Here is a 20,220-nt window from a genome sequence, read left to right as displayed (position 1 = left end):
TGGCTGTACTTCCGCCTGTACAAGCGAGCGACGTCAAGAGCAGTATCGTGAGTCACTGCTGGATGATCTGAAGAAGTGTAAAGGTGCCAGTTGTAAGTGTTCAAGATGGAATGAGGCGCGGATGAAAATCGTGTGTCCACGATAGCGTTGCATAAGACAGACAAATTACCAGGGAAGGTTTTCAAAAACCTTCAGAAGCTGCACATTAGTAAAAAAATTCATTTACCACACAATGCACCGCTCTGTTGAGACGAACTGAGAAAGATTGTCCGCAGCAAGGAAAACCACGCACAGTACGAACACCGGAACTTCTGAAAGCAGTGGCGGCGCATGTCGACGAAAGCCAGTTAGGAAACAGTCAGTTATGGCAAGTGTGCTAAAGATATTGAAAATGTCTTATGTCTCGCACGTTAAGCACTGATCTGGGACTCCATGCTTATACAACGCAAAGGACATCTCCTGACAAATGAACTGAAGCACCAGAGGCTCTTAAAGCAAAGCGCGTACTTAAGAGTTACGTAGAAAATGGGCACCGTCGAGTCCATTTCATTGAAGAAAATATTTTCGGTGTTGAGGGGACTTTCAATGCATAAAATGACAGGATATATGGTATATTCTCTAGAAAAACTGGTGAAAAGGCCATAAGGAATCACAGATATAGAGCAGCAGCCTGTATCGGTCATGGTGTGGTGGGGTATAAGCTATGAGGGTACAACAGAGCTCCATTTCTGTGAAAAGGGGGCCAAAATGTCAGCCAAAGTTACCAGGAGACAGTGCTTGAGAAACTAGTCAAGAATCTCACAACACACTCTTCCATGGACAGAGCTGGAGCTTCTAGCAAGACTCAGCCCCAGCACACAAGACCCGGACAACCCAGCAGTAGCTGGAGGCAAATGTTTCGAACTTCATTTCCACTTCAGATTGGCCTTCTGCAAGTACGAATCTAAACCCTTTGGACTACAAATTGTGGTTCAAGCTTCAGGAGATGGCTTGCAAGAAAAGACATCCCAATATTGAAAGTTTAAAGCGGTCTCTTCGGAAGGCAGCTGCAGGTTTTTCAGTTGATGTGTTGCGTAATGCAATTGATGAGTGGCCACAAAGACTAGAACTGTGTGTATGCTAATTGTGGCCATTTTGAATAACTGTTTGTAATTTTTGTTCATAATGCATCTATGTAGTTCATGTTATTATGATATTAAAATATCTCTAACCATTTTGTGCCATGTACTTAAAACTTTGGGACAGTGTTTATGGTAAGACTAGGTACATACTGCTTATATGTAAAAATAAATATTCAGGTGTGGTACAAATATTAATTCACACATTATGAGATGAGGTTTGATTTTTATTATTATTTTTTGATATATCACATACCAACTTATAAAATTGTTTGAAAACATTGCACAAGAGTTTAGTTATCTCAGTTAAGTCATGGGGAAATTTATTTTTTTATGTATTTATTTATTTATTTTTGTAGTCACAGGCCCATTCATCTACCTGAAACAAAATCTGACTTGGACATACTGTTGTGGCATTGATTTTAACACTCACAAAATGTTTCAACATCTCTTTTAAACACTTATATGAAAGTACAGCAGAGAAAATACAATACTAATCAAGATTTGCTTTTTCTGACATAAAACATACTTAATACATTTAAGACTATTTTTAGTAGTTACTATATTTACAAAAAGTCCCTAATTTTAAGTAAAACAGGTAACGTGAAAACTATTTACAATGGTATAAAGCAACAATAAATGTTCTGCATATACGTAGAAGAGAGCCTACTGTTCCGTAATATCTATTTTCCAACATGCCAAACTTTTAATAAAAATTGCATAGTCTAAATATACATAAACTTCATCTATTTATATACAGAATAAAATTATAAACGTAAGATATACGATTACGTTTCGAGTAATCCAGATGTTAACATGAGAATATAACAAGCTACGAATATTTAATGTCCACTTCAAATTACCTTAAATTTCAAGATTGCAAAATAAAACAAGTTGAGAATGCTCCAAGAGCATTGCAAAAACAAACTTAAAAAGAATGGAGAGAGGGAGCGGGAAGGATATCTGTGATGATTTCTGTATGCGAAAGTAAATATTTTTATCCGCACTTTATTCTGTTTTTCGTAAAAATTCGCAAAATATCATCTCTCTATGACTTACAGTTCCCGAGATATGGCTCCTTAAATATCCCGAAATTCGAACTTTTTTGGCCAATATCTGATGAACGGTGGCCAGTTGGCCAGCAGCAAGTTGATCAGTGGCCACCGGTTACTATTTGGTACCGAAATGTTCTCCATCCTCTTAGGTATTGACCAACACCAATGTGATCTCTCTGTGACTTACGGTTCCTGAAATATGGCTCCTCCAATCTCCCGAAATCGGAACTATTTTTGGTCAATATCAAGGTAACGGTAAATCATAGAAAGATGATATTGGTGTTAATCAATATCTAAGTGGGTAGTAAAAAAACATTTTGGTTTCGATATTAATTGGTGGCCACTGGCCAAACCAATGGCCAGTTGGACAGTGGCCACCGGTTATTATTTAGCACCAAAATATTTACCATCCTCTTAGGTATTGATCAACACCAATATAATCTTTCTATGACTTACGGTTCCCGAGATATGTCTCCTTAAATCTCTGGAAATCGGCCATTTTTTGCTCAATATCTCGGGAACGGTAAGCGTGACGACAAATTTAATCACTTTCTCAGATAGTTTTTGATGCTTTATCGAAGGGTTCAAAATTGAAAAAAATCGCAGATAACAGACAGACGGACAGACACACAGACATAGAGAATTCAATAACAAACTTTTTAAGTTCGTTGATTATTACTACTAGAGTATTGCACAATAAATGAAGATTTTAGTGTTTCAGTTAACGCATAACACGTTTACTAAACAAAATGTACACATTAATAAATACACCCAAAATTTTGGTTTAGAAAATATAAACTATATTCTACTAGTTTATCTGTTCTATGGAAATAAAAATAACGTACAATTTTCTTTAGACGTCTATTATTGATATCAATCATTATTCCTAGGTAAAGTAAAAATGTTTACTTGGTCAAATCGAATAAAAGGGAAAAAACGTATATTTTGAATAAATCAAAATAAATACGTATATATTCCCAAAATATTTGTACAGCACTTACCTAGTATCTTACTTTAAAAAAAAAAAAAAAAAAAAAAAAAAAAAAAAAAAAAAAACTGCAATAGAGAAATACAAATACTGCAATACAAAAATAGAGAAAAATGACAAATTATGCAAATTAATAAACTTTTTTTTTAACGTTATAGTTCTTGAATACGAAGGGTCAGCAGCCCGAATAAGCCATATCCACCCGTGACCTAAAGTTACATCATAATGTCGTGTCACTACTTTTCGGTACGCCCACTACTTAGATTTAAAGATATCATGTATTTACGGAGAATTTCTTCAGATGTACTAAATACGAACAGTTTTTACACGTGACAAATTCAAACTTGTTGAATTTGCACTAACAGCATTTTCATTTCAATTCTCTAAGACGCAGAGTTACCAAACGTTCTCTTTTCTCCGGACATGTCCTCTTTCTTCTTCCTGGAAAATGCGTCCGGTGTACTAATACATCTGCTTTTTAAAACAAAAATTATATATATATATATATATATATATATATATATATATATATATATGTGTGTGTGTGTGTGTGTGAATTCAAAAATGTGCAACATTACCTTGCAGTAAAATTTGTGCTTTTGTTACAAACAAATAGAAAAATTCATATTTTTAAATATTAATGCAGAGAGAGCGAGGGATTCTGTAACCTAACGGTTAGAGCGTTGGACTCGCATCATCATAATTTTCGGCGAGCTCCCGGCGTCCGGAAGCAATTTGGGGAGTCACATGATTAAAAGATACGACGGCCACTAGGTCCAGAAAGCTTCTGATACACCTGTTTAACAAGGCAATGTGAAACGCTGATCAAATGATCGTCGCGAGGCTTGATGTAATTCTGCCGGTCGCTAACAGATGGCGTTGAAGTGGACCAGGCCCGCGAAGGACTGTCACACCAGTGGTTATAGTTAATAGCATTATGAATAAATAAAATAAAGTACTGCCGTTTGAGAAACAGTACATCACAGAAATTTAAGTAATTTACTTTCACCACATTTGTTCTATGGTCCTTTGTGCAAATTCAACCTAGTTTTACATCGTTAAAAAAATATTTTATGCAAAAAAGAAAGACTGAAGTTACTATAGCCTATCATTTCAAAAATCTCTGTCAATTAAATAACGTAATTCAAAGTAGCCGATCGCTTTCCAGAAAGTTGGTGCACAATAATGGGAATAAGTCTGAATGATTCCTGAGGGGAATGTAATCTTGACGTGAGGAAGAGAAGCATAACAAGAAGAAGCTTGTACAGTAGAATAAATGCTGTCTCAGAGTGCGGCTTGCTGGGAGTAAAATTCCTCTTGAAAATAACACCGCTTAGGAGGGGAAATCATAACCCTTTCTGACATACGGTATAGTTCGGGTGCTTTTTTTTAACGGTTTCACCATGTCTAAAGAAGAGTATCATCAATGTAATCAAATGAAACAAAAATGTACCGCCAGAGTAAATAGTTGTCCCACAATGGATAGGAATGAAAAAAAAAATAAATGAAATCTTTGAGTTTTACGTCCCACGGTTATGCCGGTTAGGCTAAAGGAGATGGTGAAGATGAGAAATGAATGAAATGGTGGAATGAACAAAGTGGGAGGAAAAGGGAGAACCCCGAGAAAACCCACACACACGGTGTTTGTCCACTACAAAGTTCACTTGTCGGGGGCTGGGATCGAATCCGAGACCCCAAGTACCAGAGGTGAACGATCTACCACTGAGCCACCGCGGCCCCAGAATGAAAAAGCTCAAATGTAGAATGATCAGACAACTGTATCTGCTGCTCAGATCAACAAGGAAAATCCAACAAAAAAACACTGCCAAGGTGTACGAAAGGAAAGGATCAAAGCTGGGATTTACAGCTGAAACTGAAACAAGCCATGTGCTCGCTCTACCACTGAACAACACATCAGAGAACACACAGTAAACGGCAGTATGAGCTGTATTTATCGGGTGACAAATGCTAAGATGTAACCCCGGATATACTTGTTAACTCTCAAACAGATCCGTGACGTTTATTATCATTCCAAGGATATTAAGGACTAGGAAAACTTGGTTCGCATATTCCGCGAAAGTTTTCCCCTCGGATTCATGGTAGTGACGGTTTCTGCTATCAAGAAAAGCTTCCGCTGCAACAGAGTCTTTGCTGGTAAGACATTCCTTCTTTGTATGATATGAAATGTCAAAGGTGTATATTCACCAAGAGAAAGCATCCTATAATACAATTCAAACAACTGTTGCATACATGGCCAATATAAACGTAAAACTGGATTTCGGCTGTATCTTATTCAGACATTCCTGTAAAATCTACGGCTACTACACTAATGAACTTTTGTGTATTTGGGTGTTTGAAGAAAGCAAAGCCAAAAAACGTGGTCCATGCACAGCGCGTAATTTGTGGAAGGTGTGCCAGAAGGACTAGCACAAACTTTATCAGCTATTCTCAACAAAAGCTTCCTCAAACTCGGTATCGGGTTATTGTCTACAATCAGGGCTATCATATAGAACACAATCGCTGGTGGAAACAAGGCTTCCGCCCTAGTGCAAGCCCCTGGATTTTGCACTCATAATTGTGGAACGACGTTCTGTATAGAAGTCTGTATATACGTCTGTAGAGAAGTATATATATATTCTTTATTCCGTTAACGTTGTCGATATGAGACAGGATATTGAGAGTATAAATAATATATGGTCCTAAACTTATGTTCTACAATTTCAGTGTCTTTTACTAGACTACATACTATGTACCTTTCAAGGAACTTTAGGATTCTCTACAACCTTTTTAAGAAAAAGTCACTGAAGAAAGAAACTTCTACTCGGTGAAGAAAGCAACCTTGAATTAACTAAGTAGTGCCCAACGCTATTTCTTACTCTATATCAAGCTTGTAACGAAAACTTTTCGGCGAATTTCTACGAACAAAAAGGAAAATTTCTTATAATACCTTTCTTTAAGTGGTCAAAGCACACTCTCATTTATTTAACCGAAGATAGTCTACGCCAAAACATGTTAGTTTGAAGTTTAGAAACCTTAAAATCACTGAAAAGTTAAGATCCATTTCACTTAGAGAGAAGATGATATTATATAAGTTGAGCTGGATTTGAAAATTTCAGAGAACTAAGTAACCTTTCCTATTTAAACAAAGTACACTTTGTCCACAAGTGTCTCCACGCAACAATAAGACAAAATGTATTAAATCAACTTACCCTTTATCACTTAAAATGTACTTTGTAATTATTATGGTTAAATATTTCCGTCTTTCAAACAATGCAGGTTCATTTCAACGATCTTATTTAAGAGAAAGTAACATATAATTATTTTACACACTTATCTTTGTATTGTTGAATCTAGAACCATTTGTTTGTTTGTTTGTTTGTTTTCATAAAAGAAAGACCTGCTAGCACCATACAAAAATACATTATGTACAAATAAATTAATGAATCTTATTTTAAAAAATCAACAAAGATCTATGTAAAAATTGTTGCATTCCGATTGAATTCACCGTGACTGAGAACATGAAAACTCACTTGTGTATCTGAGCTATTTATTTTGAGAAACTGAAGTCTACAGATTCTTCGTAAACAAACTTCAGCAATCTGTGAAGTTTTATAGAGTTTCGGGTCTAAGCGACCTGTCTAATAGACTACGACTTAGTTTGATATTCGATTTTCTCTTATTATCTATTTACTTTCTGGTTTCATTGTGCTTCATTCTTGGTACTTTATCTAATTAATTCGCTACTGTTGCTATTGCACTAGGTACATCTTTCGAGTTCACAATAATCAAAGTCATGTTACTATTGTATTAAAAGATCTATCGTTAGACACTACCGGCAATTCTCGTATAACATCGGTGCTAAAAGGCACTTTAAACTTTAACTACCAGCAGTGCTTCGTAGTTATTGTACCTCTACAGTGGAATCAAATAGCATAACGTCATCGTTGCGATAATGTTGTTATAAAATTCAGCGTACCATCGGTGTTATTTAAAACCTAGCTACTGTCACACGAAAACTAAGTATCTGAAGTAAGATACTTCAGTACGTCATTAGAAATACTCGACACATTACCAGCTAAATGTATTTCGTTTCTATCAACGCCTAACTTCCAAATACGTGCATATTTTCCCATTTAACTAAATCCAATGAAGTAGAAGTTGTATCCTTTCTGTTCTATTTGTATACATTGTCGGAAGTTTTCTCAGGATTCTCCTGTCATTGTTTTTAGTTCTACAAATTTCATCATCATTGCTAATGCCAATTTACACCGGCGCTTTTCTATCTATCTATCTTTCTTTTTTTTCAAATATCTGAAAATTAACGTACTCACCGTTCCATAGCCATGCACTATATTCTTGCTGATATTGTGGACCTACGATCGGTCCGTCCTCGTAAGAACAAAAGGAGACAAAATAGTTAAAACGAAGAAAACCCGACACTGCTATTTATCACTCAAATTTGTTAAATCCTATATGTAGCAAATTTTATTCAAGATGGGATAATCTTATTGGTTTTTGTACAAATTGTTTGATGAATAGACAAAAAACTAACATGGATACTGCCCATGAGACGTAAACAAATGCATAAAAAAACCTAAAATATTAATTTTGTTTCATGAAGTCAATTTCTTATAGAAATCGCAAACGCTTGTAACTGTTAAAAGATCTTTAGCAGTTCGTTTCTACTTTTTCCTGAGCTTTTACCATAGCCTTGAGTGTGAATGAACAAATGAGTTTGGTTTAATGGGGACGTCAGCAGCGACGCTTTTTGTCCTCGTTAGTATACGGCCCATAGCCTACAGAAATACCTTCATCTACCATAGAACGTATCTTGAAATAGTTCACTATTAACTAAATTTATTGAAGAATGACAACGTTATACACATTTGCAGTTCGAAACATACTTAATATGAATTAGGTGTCGCAATAACACAATAGCTGCAACTTGTACAACGCTGTATTTACTTATTAGTCGCAATTAGCATTTTTCTTGTTTGTGTGTTAAATATTTACTGCTTTTAATAATAAATAAAAGTGCTCCCTCTACTGCATTAAGTACTCCCTCTCAGTATTTCAAATAAGTATACCAAATATTTTCTTGCATTAACTTGCTACTGCAATTTATGAGATCAGAATGGTATAGTTTAAGTCAGTACAGACAGATTTACATTTTTCGACAGTTCAACGAAGTACCTGATTGATCATAAGACGTAATATTGCTTGCATATCAGCGGACACAGCATTTCAGACCTCTCACAAAAATATTCCAAAGTTCCCCATATTATAAATAAGTATTTTGTCAGGAAACTAAACGTTTGTCAACATGAAAATGAAAATATGAAAATTAACGTATGATTTTCATATGCTTATGCGAAAGCAGACTTCACGTACATAGTCCAAATTGATTACTTCTTAATATACACCTCAAGTGGCTGAAGGAATAAATAGAACCAGATTATTGTAACTCACGATATCTATGAAAGAACTATTTACAATGCCTGCCTTCAATGTCAGAGACAGATCTAATATTATTGGGTTCAGTATTATAGGCCTCTTCTATTACATTTATGTACTGAAGTTTTAGCTTGCTTAAGCAATTTTTTGTTCAAAATACCTGAACTGGTAGTTACCCAAAATTTTTGGTGTGACAAAGCAGATAGGACAGTGAAACGATTATTTTTAACCATTATCAATTTCCTTACAATTTCATTAATATTTTTGAAATAACGTAAGTTGCGGATAGAAGCTTGTTTAATTATGGAAATTACAAATCTTCCTTTCATTATACGTATATATCGACTTTCATCTTGATTCTTTAGCTTCACTTAATTTCAAATAACGAATACTCTTTTCTCATTTAAATATATGAAAAACTTCATATTGCGTCTACTACAGTTGCTTGGAATTCTTTGATGGGCTAAATAGCAATCAATATGCTATTCAGAAAGCTATAAGAAAAATCACTTTGCTATGTAAAAATTTTTGCTCTTGAAACTCTACTTGCCAGTTTCTTCGTAAGTTGCCATTTTATGCTGATATCAATCATGGTTGAACATGAGATACGAAGTGGTTACTCCACTTTAAACATTTAGATACGGAATATATGTATATATGTAGCAACAAGAACACAAAATACATGACAGTGATACGAACATCAATCCCCATACACGTTGTAATGACATAATAGTTCACACAAAGAGTGAATCTTGGGCTCAGTTTAGTTCTCTCTTTGTTAGAACCAATGTAAATTACTTACATTTAGACAGAGTAAATTTACGACATTTAATATTAACGTTAAACATGAATCGTAAGATATCAGCATTCACAACTTACGCTTACTATTGTTCTTACAAGCAAAAGACAAAGTAATTTATCAGTACTGCTTATCTTGTTTATCACTGGATCTTCTTTGTAAAGCAGTCGTTCCAAGCACATTATGAAAAATGTTTTTGACAGAAACAGCCTCGTTCAAAATTTGATATATTTCGTAAATATATTTTTAAAAAAATTCAAATTTCTAAAAGAATACGAATAAAGATATAATTTTATTCATACTTCCGACTTACCCACGTCAAATATTCGCGCAAACTAAACTGCCTTTTAAATTCTGATCTCGATTGAAATTTTAAAACTTCCAATTTAAGTGAGATTTTATTACTACTAATTTCTGCTGGACATCAAGAGCAAACTCATACGGATAAAAACTCATAATTTCTGTTAACACTTTCTGTCATGAGCTGCTCCAATTTCATACATTTACCACTATCAATCTGTATCTTTAGTGTTTTATTTCTCCTTATGTTTTCGTGATAACATTGTGGAAATTATCAATGCAATGAATTTCAGATATCCTCTAGACACGTTATTTTGCTTCGGATCATTTTGGTCCTCTTTATACTTTGTTCATAGAGTATCATAGTCTTAGTCTTATAACATCAATTTGCAATGTATAAGGGTGCATCCTGAAAACAGACATTACATCCTCAAAAATCTTGGATATATAAGTATTGTAATGTGAAGTGAAATACAATATATATAAAAATTGCGTCAGCGATAAGCTGTAATGTCGCCTAAAATAGTATAATTTAATTTCTAACTATGTTCTCTTCATTTCTTCGTCTGTTTTAATGATCTCTTCAACGGTGTAATCAGTCTGTGCCACAAAAAGTATTTATGAGTCACATCTTAAAGTTGTTTTCTCCAAAGAAAATTTTAAGCTAATATTGAAAAATAGAAACTAAGATATAAAATAGAAACTATTAGCGGTCTAAGAGACCATGAATACCGTTAAAAGGTAGATAATAGGCATACCATCTAAGGGTTGAATTGTAGTATTAATTTGTTTGCCTATCTCATAAATAAAAAAAAAAAAAAATAAATAAATAAATAAAAATGAAAAAAATATTTTGGTGTTATTGGAATGTTAACTAAGTTAGTTACTGGAAAACACATACGAGTCACAATCGCTATTCAGTCAATATCTTATTATTTTCTTTCTCCTTTTCCAGATAAAATTAAGTTTCTAACATGAAACGTTTTCCTCAATATTTCATATATAAAAAATATTTAGATATAAAGATATTAGTTAATTTTTTGTTGGTTCTTTTCTTTTCCGAAGTTTTCAATATATTTCGAACATTGAGTGAGTATATTAGAATTTCATATAATAATTTTCTAGTTAAATGCAAAATGTTGCTTTGATGAACAAAATGAATTGAGAAGCTTGTAAAGAACTACGGCTTTTTGAACACACATCATTTAACAAAGTTATGAAATTTTAATATAGAAAATTATTCTTTTTGAATATATTGTACAGAGAACTGCACATACACATATATCTATATAAAATATAAAGAGCTAGTGGGAATATTAACGAATATCCTTAATTGAAAAATTTATATCGAATTAGACATCGGATTTTTTCCATTTACATTGTGCGCACATTTCTGATGTGCCTTCCGAAATTAAATTACATTTTGGGCATCTGATTCCAATCTTATTCAGATGTAACTCGCACATAAACACAGTTTTTCTAAATCTCATATACGTACGTTAATATGAAATAAAAATATGAAGTAACAACAAACAGTGCAAATTAATATAAGCACATTATATTAAAAATTGACTGATTTCTCTTTCAAAAAGTCCAAGAAATATTGCTTTCGAAACCTAGGCAATGCAAGTATTCTGTTCCTGTTGTCCATATTAAATAAGCAGACCACTAAAATTGCTATTAACACCGTTAAAAAAAAATATCTTCTCAACAATACGTGCTATCATGAATCATGCTATAAAAGCACAAATCGGAAATTATTTTGATGTGCAAATCTTGAGCCAAATATTCTCATTATTGACTTCGGTTTACTTTTCACATCATCAAAGGGAAAGACTTCCTTTGGATGTCAAAATAATAATAATAATAACAATAATAATAATAATAATAATAATAATAATAATAATAATAATAATAATAATAATAATAATAATAATAATAATAATAATAATAGCAATAATAATAAACTACTAATTTATAACTCCAACTGAAAAGTTTATTTTAAATTTGTGTGATCTAGTACTTCCCGGATAAAATGTTCCGTAGGTTAAAAGCACACTGTGATTTCATTTTAGAATTGAATTTACTGTGTATACAAGCCATAACTATTGTAACAAACACCGTGTGCGTGGGTTTTCTCGGGGTTCTCTCGTTTCCTCTCCCTTCCCTCATTTCATCATTTCACTCATTTCTCATCATCACCGTCTCCGTTAGCCTAGCTAGCATAAGCGTGGGACGTAAAACTTAAAGGTTTCATTTCATAACTATTGTAAAAATTAATTGAAACGACTTTCTCCATTCTACATACAGAACAGAAATACCTGACTGTACACCATAACTTTCGTTTTCCGAAATTCCAACGAAAATTCCTATTTCGATGAAAACAAGCCTTCAGTTTATCTTCAAATTGCCTTGCACACTACAACATCTCTTGACGTCACGTATGAGGCAGTGCGGCTAACAACAATTACCTTGACTTTGAACTACTAGGAGCGTGACTGAAGACTGAGGCATCTTAGTTTTACCAGGACTCAGACGTGTTTCTTTGTGTCTTCCCAATAAGCTTATAGCTAATAGTTGAAATCGGACAAGAATGTGAGGTAAGTTCAGCTCGGATGATTGTGCTGTGAGTTTTCTTCAAAAGTCTATCATGAATACAAGGTTAATTCAACCCTCTGAATAAAAAATGTTTCGCTCGCTCCTACGCATTAACAATATTTTTAATGACAATTAGAAAAGCGACAAGCTCTAAAGCATTAAATGGTAAACAAAGAAGACAAAGATTGACATAATAATAGTAATATATTAGGGATAATTTAAATACTTACACCATCCCTTTAGTTGCTGCCAATATATAGGACAGAAGGCATATGAAAAGCGCATAACTGGAATAAACAGATTTCAGATACCATGCTTTGAAGTGGACATTAAACAAAGTATACTGCAAATTTCAAATTTTGTAATAAATAGTTTCTTTCTTCTCTCTTCGTTTTTAATAATGATATTCTTTGTAAAAGCTTGTTTGATCCATTTCCTTTATTCTCCAGCAGAATAAATAAATTAACCACTTTTCTTTCTATTCATGTAGTGAGAACTTATGTAGAAATATATTTATATACATCCTATTTTTCATATAGATTCAAGAAGTATATTTAATGTACACAGCATACATTGCAAGAAATGAGAGGAAACATAAACGAAGTCACTACCGGACTAGTTTAAGCTGTTTTGAATAAGGTACATTGAAATATACCTTTGTATAACTTGTTTCAAAATTCAAGGAAGAAAATTGAGTAAATTTGTTTTCGTTGTCAAAAGTAATTTTTTTCTGTTAGATGACTAATTTTACTATATATTGTCAAGAAATATCTATGCAAGAAATGATTAAATAAGTTAGTTATCTGTGGAAAGATTTCATATTTCGCGGCTGTGAGCTGAATTTTTACTACAAATTTCATTCTACCTAGGTATTTTCTAATATATAATACTAAAAAGTTCAATGCTTTCTTCAAAACGAAGTCACGTACCTCAGTTTTTGACGTAACTTATGCGGATAATAATGATAGGAGTCAGTGTCAAAACTTGAAACATACCTTTAAGAGGCTTCATCACAGCGAAATTAAAATACCGCTAATTTTACAGTAATTATGTGATATCTTCAAGTAAATAAAAGATAATTGAAATGTGGAACAAGAGCACCCTAGACAATATTATTTTGCGTTAGGTACCGTTATCACAAATCACCGAATCAAACGTTTTCAGCCGTTTAGAAACGCGAAAATAAATGCCGATTTTCAAAATGGCTCGAAATCGAAAGCAGATAAGTGAGTCGTGATAAAGTTATCTCATATAAAATGATATTGTCTAGGGCGCTCTTGTTCCACATTTCGACTATCTTTTATCTATTTGAAGATATTACATTATTATTGTAAAATTAGCGGTATTTTAATTTCGCCGGGATGAGGCCTCTTAACCCTCAAACCTTATCAAATAAGGTTTGAATAGATTTTTTTTTCCAAAGATTTATAAAAAGTATTACATATTCTCGGATATTTTAAAAATCCACCGAGAAATTTCAGGTTATGCAAATAAAATATACAAAATATTAAAAACTAAAGAAAAATTTGTATATGTTCTTTTAAAACTTCTCAAAATATTATAAATTTCGAAACGCCTTTTTTTTTAAAAAAAAAAATGTGTATGCATATATTCATTAAAAATTTTATTAAATATTTTTAGAAACGAAATATAACAGTTATTTAATATTTGCTACGTACTGCTATATACATATTTATTTTCTAATTGAATATTTACAAATATAAGTAACATTTATAGATTATCCTGTTTCCTTATTATTTTTATGTAGTTCCCTTACTACCTAGGTGGGGGTGGGGGGATATTTTAAAAGGAAGAAATATAGTTTCAGCTGTTATAAAAGAATCTTTAAACTTTTTAAAATATACATATAATTATAGTAAGAAATAAATAAAAATAAAATAAAATTCCACAAGCTTTGGCAATTGGTGCGATTCGTATTCAAGTTATTATGCATTTTGATTTCAAGCGTTTTTAGTTTTCTTGAATTCCTACATCATATCTGTCCTATTTTCATGACTTCTTGGGAAAGATATGTATGAAATCATTAAAGAAGAAACAAACAATTTGCTTTTTAACGAATAGTTGTCTGTTCCTTTTATTAGATGAAATGGAAGAATCTAAGAATAATTCAGCTGATAATATGCTGAATGACGAGACGTTCTCAAAGGCAATATTATATATATAAACTCAAATTACATAATGTATATAAGTAGGTTCATTAATCCTCATGTTAATCAACCTTATCAATAGTAAATAATAATAATAATATACATCTCTCATTTGTTGCAATAGATACTTGAGTTAATAAATACAGTTTTTATTTATCACTCACATATTATAATCTTTACTTCAAACATTATATACGTTGCTTTCGTATATTTTTCTTAGACAATTTTTGCAATATGCAAAAATATATTTATATATTTATATTTATACATATGTATCTATGTATATAGTATACAAAATAAAACAATATAAATTATAATTAACAATAACAATACATTTCAAATATTATACCTACATATAAATGTACAGGAAACTGTATTCAGTTAAAATATAAGTCCAACAGAAACTTGTTTCATAAATACTACACACATACATTTTTCTTTTTTCTTTTTAAGGGAAAACTGTTTTACAATACATAGATTCGGACATGTTATTATATTGACATTAAGTGAGTAGCGTAATAATTCATTCGTTTAAGATAAATCTGTTCTCTCATGTATATATAAATATTTAGCATCAAGTTCTCTTGTCGAACCAAAATACTATTTTCTCTTTCTATTCGCACATTTTTCTTTTTCTTTCTTTCTTTCTTTCTTTTTTTTTTTTTTTTTGCTTAAAACAAAAATGTTTCTGTTATATATATATATATGTTCGAACTAAGTTTCTAATAACAGAAATAAAAGATTTGATGGGAGATAATTAAACCACAGCATGCCAGTGATGCCATTTTGCGATCCCAACTTAGTCGGGCTAGTTTTCTTCAAGGGCTCACATTGTGCTTACCAACGCCATTGGGGTTCAAATTCTTTTTTTTTTCCTCTCTCAATCTTACATTTATGTATTATCTCTTACTTATTTATTCGTTCTTTTCTACCTCCGCAGTGTTCAGGTTTTCTGGAGGACGCCATGAAGGTAGAAGAGGACTACTAAGTACGTAACAGACAATACATAAATGTAAGACTGCGGGTACAGATGCGAATAGTAAAATAAAAAATAATAAAAATAATTTTAAAAAAATGTAGAAAAGAATAAGTCGACTTTCAAAAGGATATCAATCCAGATTGAATATGGTTCTCCAAGATGAAAACAGAAAAACCTTATCATGGAAACGTTCCAGATAGATGCATTTATTGTATTTGGAAAATACAACGAAGAATCACTTTACTTAAGAGATCCACCGACCACGTTGCTTAATATGGCACAAAGAGGGAATTCCTAAGAAATAGAACGAATCAGTAATATTGCCTAGATTTAAGAAAGGTTACGAAACAGACCGCAATAATTATCAAGGAATACTGTTATCAACAACCTGCTACAACATCTTGTCCAACTTTCTTGTATCACAGCGTATCACTATGTATGATGAAAAGATGGCTTCAGACGTAATAGGTCAACACTGGATTGCACAGTTTGTAGGGAAAACGTGGGAGCATGACAGTATAGTTCATCGATTATTCGTAGATTTTACGAAAGCCTATGATTCGAGAAGGAAAAAGGAAAAAAAAAAAAAGTGGCAATACAATATCTTAGAAGAACTTACAATTTCCAAGATTGCACGATTAATAAAAGTGTTCCTTTAGTCATACAAGTATGTTATCCAATGAACACTAAAACCAAGTTTTCGGGTCATAAATGGCTCATCGTCGGAATGTTTTAATAATTGTTAAAGCGAATCAACAATCACACTAAAATTAAAAGTTTGTAATAATTATTAAATTTAATCAATCACACTATTAACATCATTAATTTGAAGTTTCTTGATCTAACATTCTCATTTTAAGCACTTACAACAAATAAATTCACGTTAATAACATTTTAAAGAGAGATTGCCATAGTAAAAAATTTACATGAATTTCATGTACTTGGAAAATGTTCCGGAGTGAAATAATACACATATTAAAAACACACATATAAAAAATAAGTGAATTGCACATAATTTGAATCGGTGTAGTAAAAAACATTCATAAATATCATAAAGAAGAACGATTACAAAAGGACATCTTGTAGACTTTATTGCTGTTACCTCTTTCGTTTTGAACAAACGTTTTTTCCACACATTCATCGATCTCGACCTTAGCCTGTGGGCTGAAGGAAGTATTTACTGTAAACTCAAGGGTTATTATAATACAAAAGAATTGCACCACGAACAAAAATGTTATATTTGCACTATGAAAACAAGAAATAAAACTGTTTTCTTCTCAAAATATCATATCTATTTGGGTGAAATAGAATTAGATTTACCAATGATCCAACCATAGTCAAATGAATGCGTATCTATCTACGAAACAATATGAATAGTGATTTGCTTATAGTTGAGTTATTGATAAACCTAGTTCTATTTAAACCATACGTATGTTTTATTTGTTTGTTAAATTCTTATTTTCATCGTGTAAAGACATCGCATCCCAAAAATAATATTGTCGTAGCTCAAAATAAGTTTTAAATTGTTATAAATTTTTAATGTGTAATAAATATAATTTGTATGTATTTAAGAAAGATCTTCTGAACAATAATTAATACTATATATACTGAAATAAAATTATAACTTCCAAAAAAAGGAAAGATAGTCAAGTTCCTTTAAATACAAGTTTTTTTTTGGGGGGGGAGGGAGGGAGGGCTTACCTGTACAATTGACATTTTAGAGTTACGACAGTCTTATTTTGGGGGCGCGACATATTTGGATTTACCTACAAAGAGTAACTTCTTTTGTATTTCTAATTAACTTCTTGTATCACTCCTCTACGTACCTACCTATGGGCGCTACTGTGGGCAGAGAAAAAAGGAAAAAGGATTTTCATACCTTTAAATTAAAAATACTTCTTCCTGTTGCATAAATTTCTTCCTACTTCCTATCTCGATATTGTGGATATTTTATTACTAACACTAAATTCTTAAAATTGTGTGTCCGTTATTATTATTTTAAATCTCTACATTAATCGACCATCCTATAATAAGATAACTTGATCTGTGTTCAAATTTTGACCTTTCCTTTTAAGTTTCTCAGTAGCCTCCTGACAAAAATACAGTTGCTTTCGATGTGCATGCTCACAATTCAAATCTTATTACAAGTACACCATCTCGAATTAGAACGGGATTAATGATTCAGATTTCACTTTAATATTAGATTCCGTCCTTCAAAAATCTCGTATGTTCCACAAAGAACACAAAAAGTGATTTTTTTTTTTTTCTTAGACGAAATATACTTCAAAGGATTCTTTTCAGATTTGGATTCGTTTGTAACATCGAGAGGTAAGAGCAACATATTCATAAACATGTTATTAACAGTAATACTAGTATAGAAAAGATAATTAATTGAAAGAAAAAAAAAAATACAACGCATCGAATCATACTAGATGCCACAAGAAATCCAATGTCAGATTGTTTCTAGGTCTGCGAACAGGAGCAACTGGATCTTTTTTATTTATTATTTCTTTTTAAAGAAAAGAACATGTATGAACACAGCAAAATATAATTTGTGCCTGCATTACCAGACTGTCCCAATTAATTATCATGTATTTGCTTACAAAATATCATTCTTACATGAAAGACAACCGTTAGATGGGTATTGAATAGAAAAAAATGACGGGAGTGAGAATCATAAAATACAACAGCACATAAAAGCTAGTATTACACTGAACTTATTATTTATTTATTGTTACACTATTTTTTTCTGATTTAAATTCGCGATTCCTCTTCTCAAGTAAAGCCTGGTAGTACAGCAGAAGTAGTAGTAATAGTAGCAGTGGTAAAGTAGTAGCAGCAACAACATAGTACTTAATAGTAGTGAAGATATATATATATATTTTTTGACATCACAGCAAAGTTGAAATAACTTGCTTCATAAATAACGGATTCTTCTTCACGGTGTCGATTGTATTTTTCTTTTTACAAATATATATATTTACATATATATATATATTTGTATGTATTTATATGGATATAATATTTTATATTTTTACACGCTAGCAGCAGTGGTAGTTTTACGTTAACATTGAAAACATAAAACTGAGCTATACTAGTTGCTATACAATATATATATATATATATTTATTTATTTTTAATTCACGTATGAATAACATTCACTCTCTCGCAAATATAGCTTTTGTTTAATTTTTATCATTATTATTATTGTTTTGACCTAACAATGAAATGGCAAAAAGTGATTTGTGGGAATGGGATTTTACAAATGATACTGATGAAAAATAATGACGACAACAACGACGACGACGATGATGATGATGATAATGATAATGCTGATGAATGCGATAAGTGTATAAAAAGGGGGAGGGCAAACATCGCACAATATTAGTTTTCTTTACTGGTTGTGCTATTTTGTTTGTTATGCTACAGTCTTTTCCCCTTCCATCACGATACAAATCCTATTCATTATGCAAGGGAATACAGTACGGGGACGCTAAAAAGTTCAGTTCTATCATTGTTCCTTGGCACACACACGCATTAAAAAATATAGAAAAAAAGAACTAATATGATGGAAAGGAAAAATACTTTTTTTTTCATTAAAAAGATTCTTTTGTTTTGTTTCTTTCTGCTGTGAACAGTTTATTAGTTAACTGTTGCTGTGTAATAGGGAGGCCTGCACAGGGATTAAAAAAAATACTTTACGATTCTATTTAATGCATTTTTACTTCTGCATACACGATACGTGCACGCAATGCGTAAGCATAAATGCATTTTTTGTTTAAAAAATTGCACGCACATGCACTCTCGCTCACTCGTTCATACGCCAATTTTTCGTTCAGGCGTTCGTCACATGTATATATATATTATGTATATATACATTTATACACAAATGCACGCATGGTTTCATTTGTTTTAAAACGCAGTATCTACAAGTGATTATTTAAATTTATATACTTGCTTTTTTCTTGCTTTCAGACACAGTCAACCTGGCAAGAATAGCGCAATGCAACGCAACACATCGCCTCGCATCACACTGCTCTTTTTACAAAACCTTTCCCGAAAAAAAAAAAAAAAAAAAAATTATATACCGGACAAGTCTACTTTCTTTCCAGTTCTTTTCCACGCTACTCGGCTGGGAAAGTAGGGTTTCAGCTCAGCTAGTCCAGGGCACATTTAGTATTGTGTAGCACGTCGAACAACCTAGGAGGTACTAGGTTAGTTGTTCTCCCTTAGCTATCATTGTACGGGGGAAGGGAGAGACCTACCACCACATTGATGAGGTGGATTGATGAAGCTATACAACAGAACAATTTCACTTCTTCGTTAATTAAGCTGCTAATTACCATTCGTATTTCTTGCAATGAAAGGGTTTTTGTTGTTGGCATCTCTTTCTGTTCCATATATTTTCCCAGCTTTCTTCGCCATGTTGCCTAGAAGTTCTAACGAGCATTTATGAGCAGACCGTAATGAAAGTGCCCATTCTTTGAGTCCAATTTCATCCTGAAACATATTTATTTATTAAAAAAGAGTAAATAAATACATAAAACAGAACATTTCAATAAATACATATACAACACTACATACTACTGAAGCTTTCAATAGCTAGATCAAAGAAGAAGCAAGTGCGTTGACAAAAATAGATGCAGAGAGCGGTCGATTACAGATGAAATTAGGACTCTCACTAAGAGATAATAATGGAATCCACATTTTCCATAATCTGTTGCATCAAAGCTATAGTTGCTCAACATATTTTCATAAAAA

General features: G+C 32.3%; 1 protein-coding gene across 1 annotated transcript in view; it reads right to left on the bottom strand.

The window, feature by feature from the left end:
• Positions 1–1,324: 1,324 nt before the first annotated feature.
• Positions 1,325–20,220, bottom strand: part of Gprk1 (G protein-coupled receptor kinase 1) — a 609,628-nt gene continuing 590,732 nt past the window's right edge. The window contains exon 16 of the mRNA XM_081771441.1: positions 1,325–19,959. Within this exon, the coding sequence (XP_081627567.1) occupies positions 19,795–19,959 (165 nt within the window). The 3' untranslated portion in view covers positions 1,325–19,794. The remainder of the gene's footprint in view (positions 19,960–20,220) is intronic.

The sequence above is a fragment of the Thermobia domestica genome, chromosome 9, assembly GCF_964235325.1.
Source record: "Thermobia domestica chromosome 9, izTheDome1.hap1.1, whole genome shotgun sequence".
NCBI lineage: Eukaryota > Metazoa > Arthropoda > Insecta > Zygentoma > Lepismatidae > Thermobia > Thermobia domestica.
The sequence above is the reverse complement of the archived record's forward strand: the minus strand, read 5'-3'. Positions and strand labels throughout refer to the sequence as shown.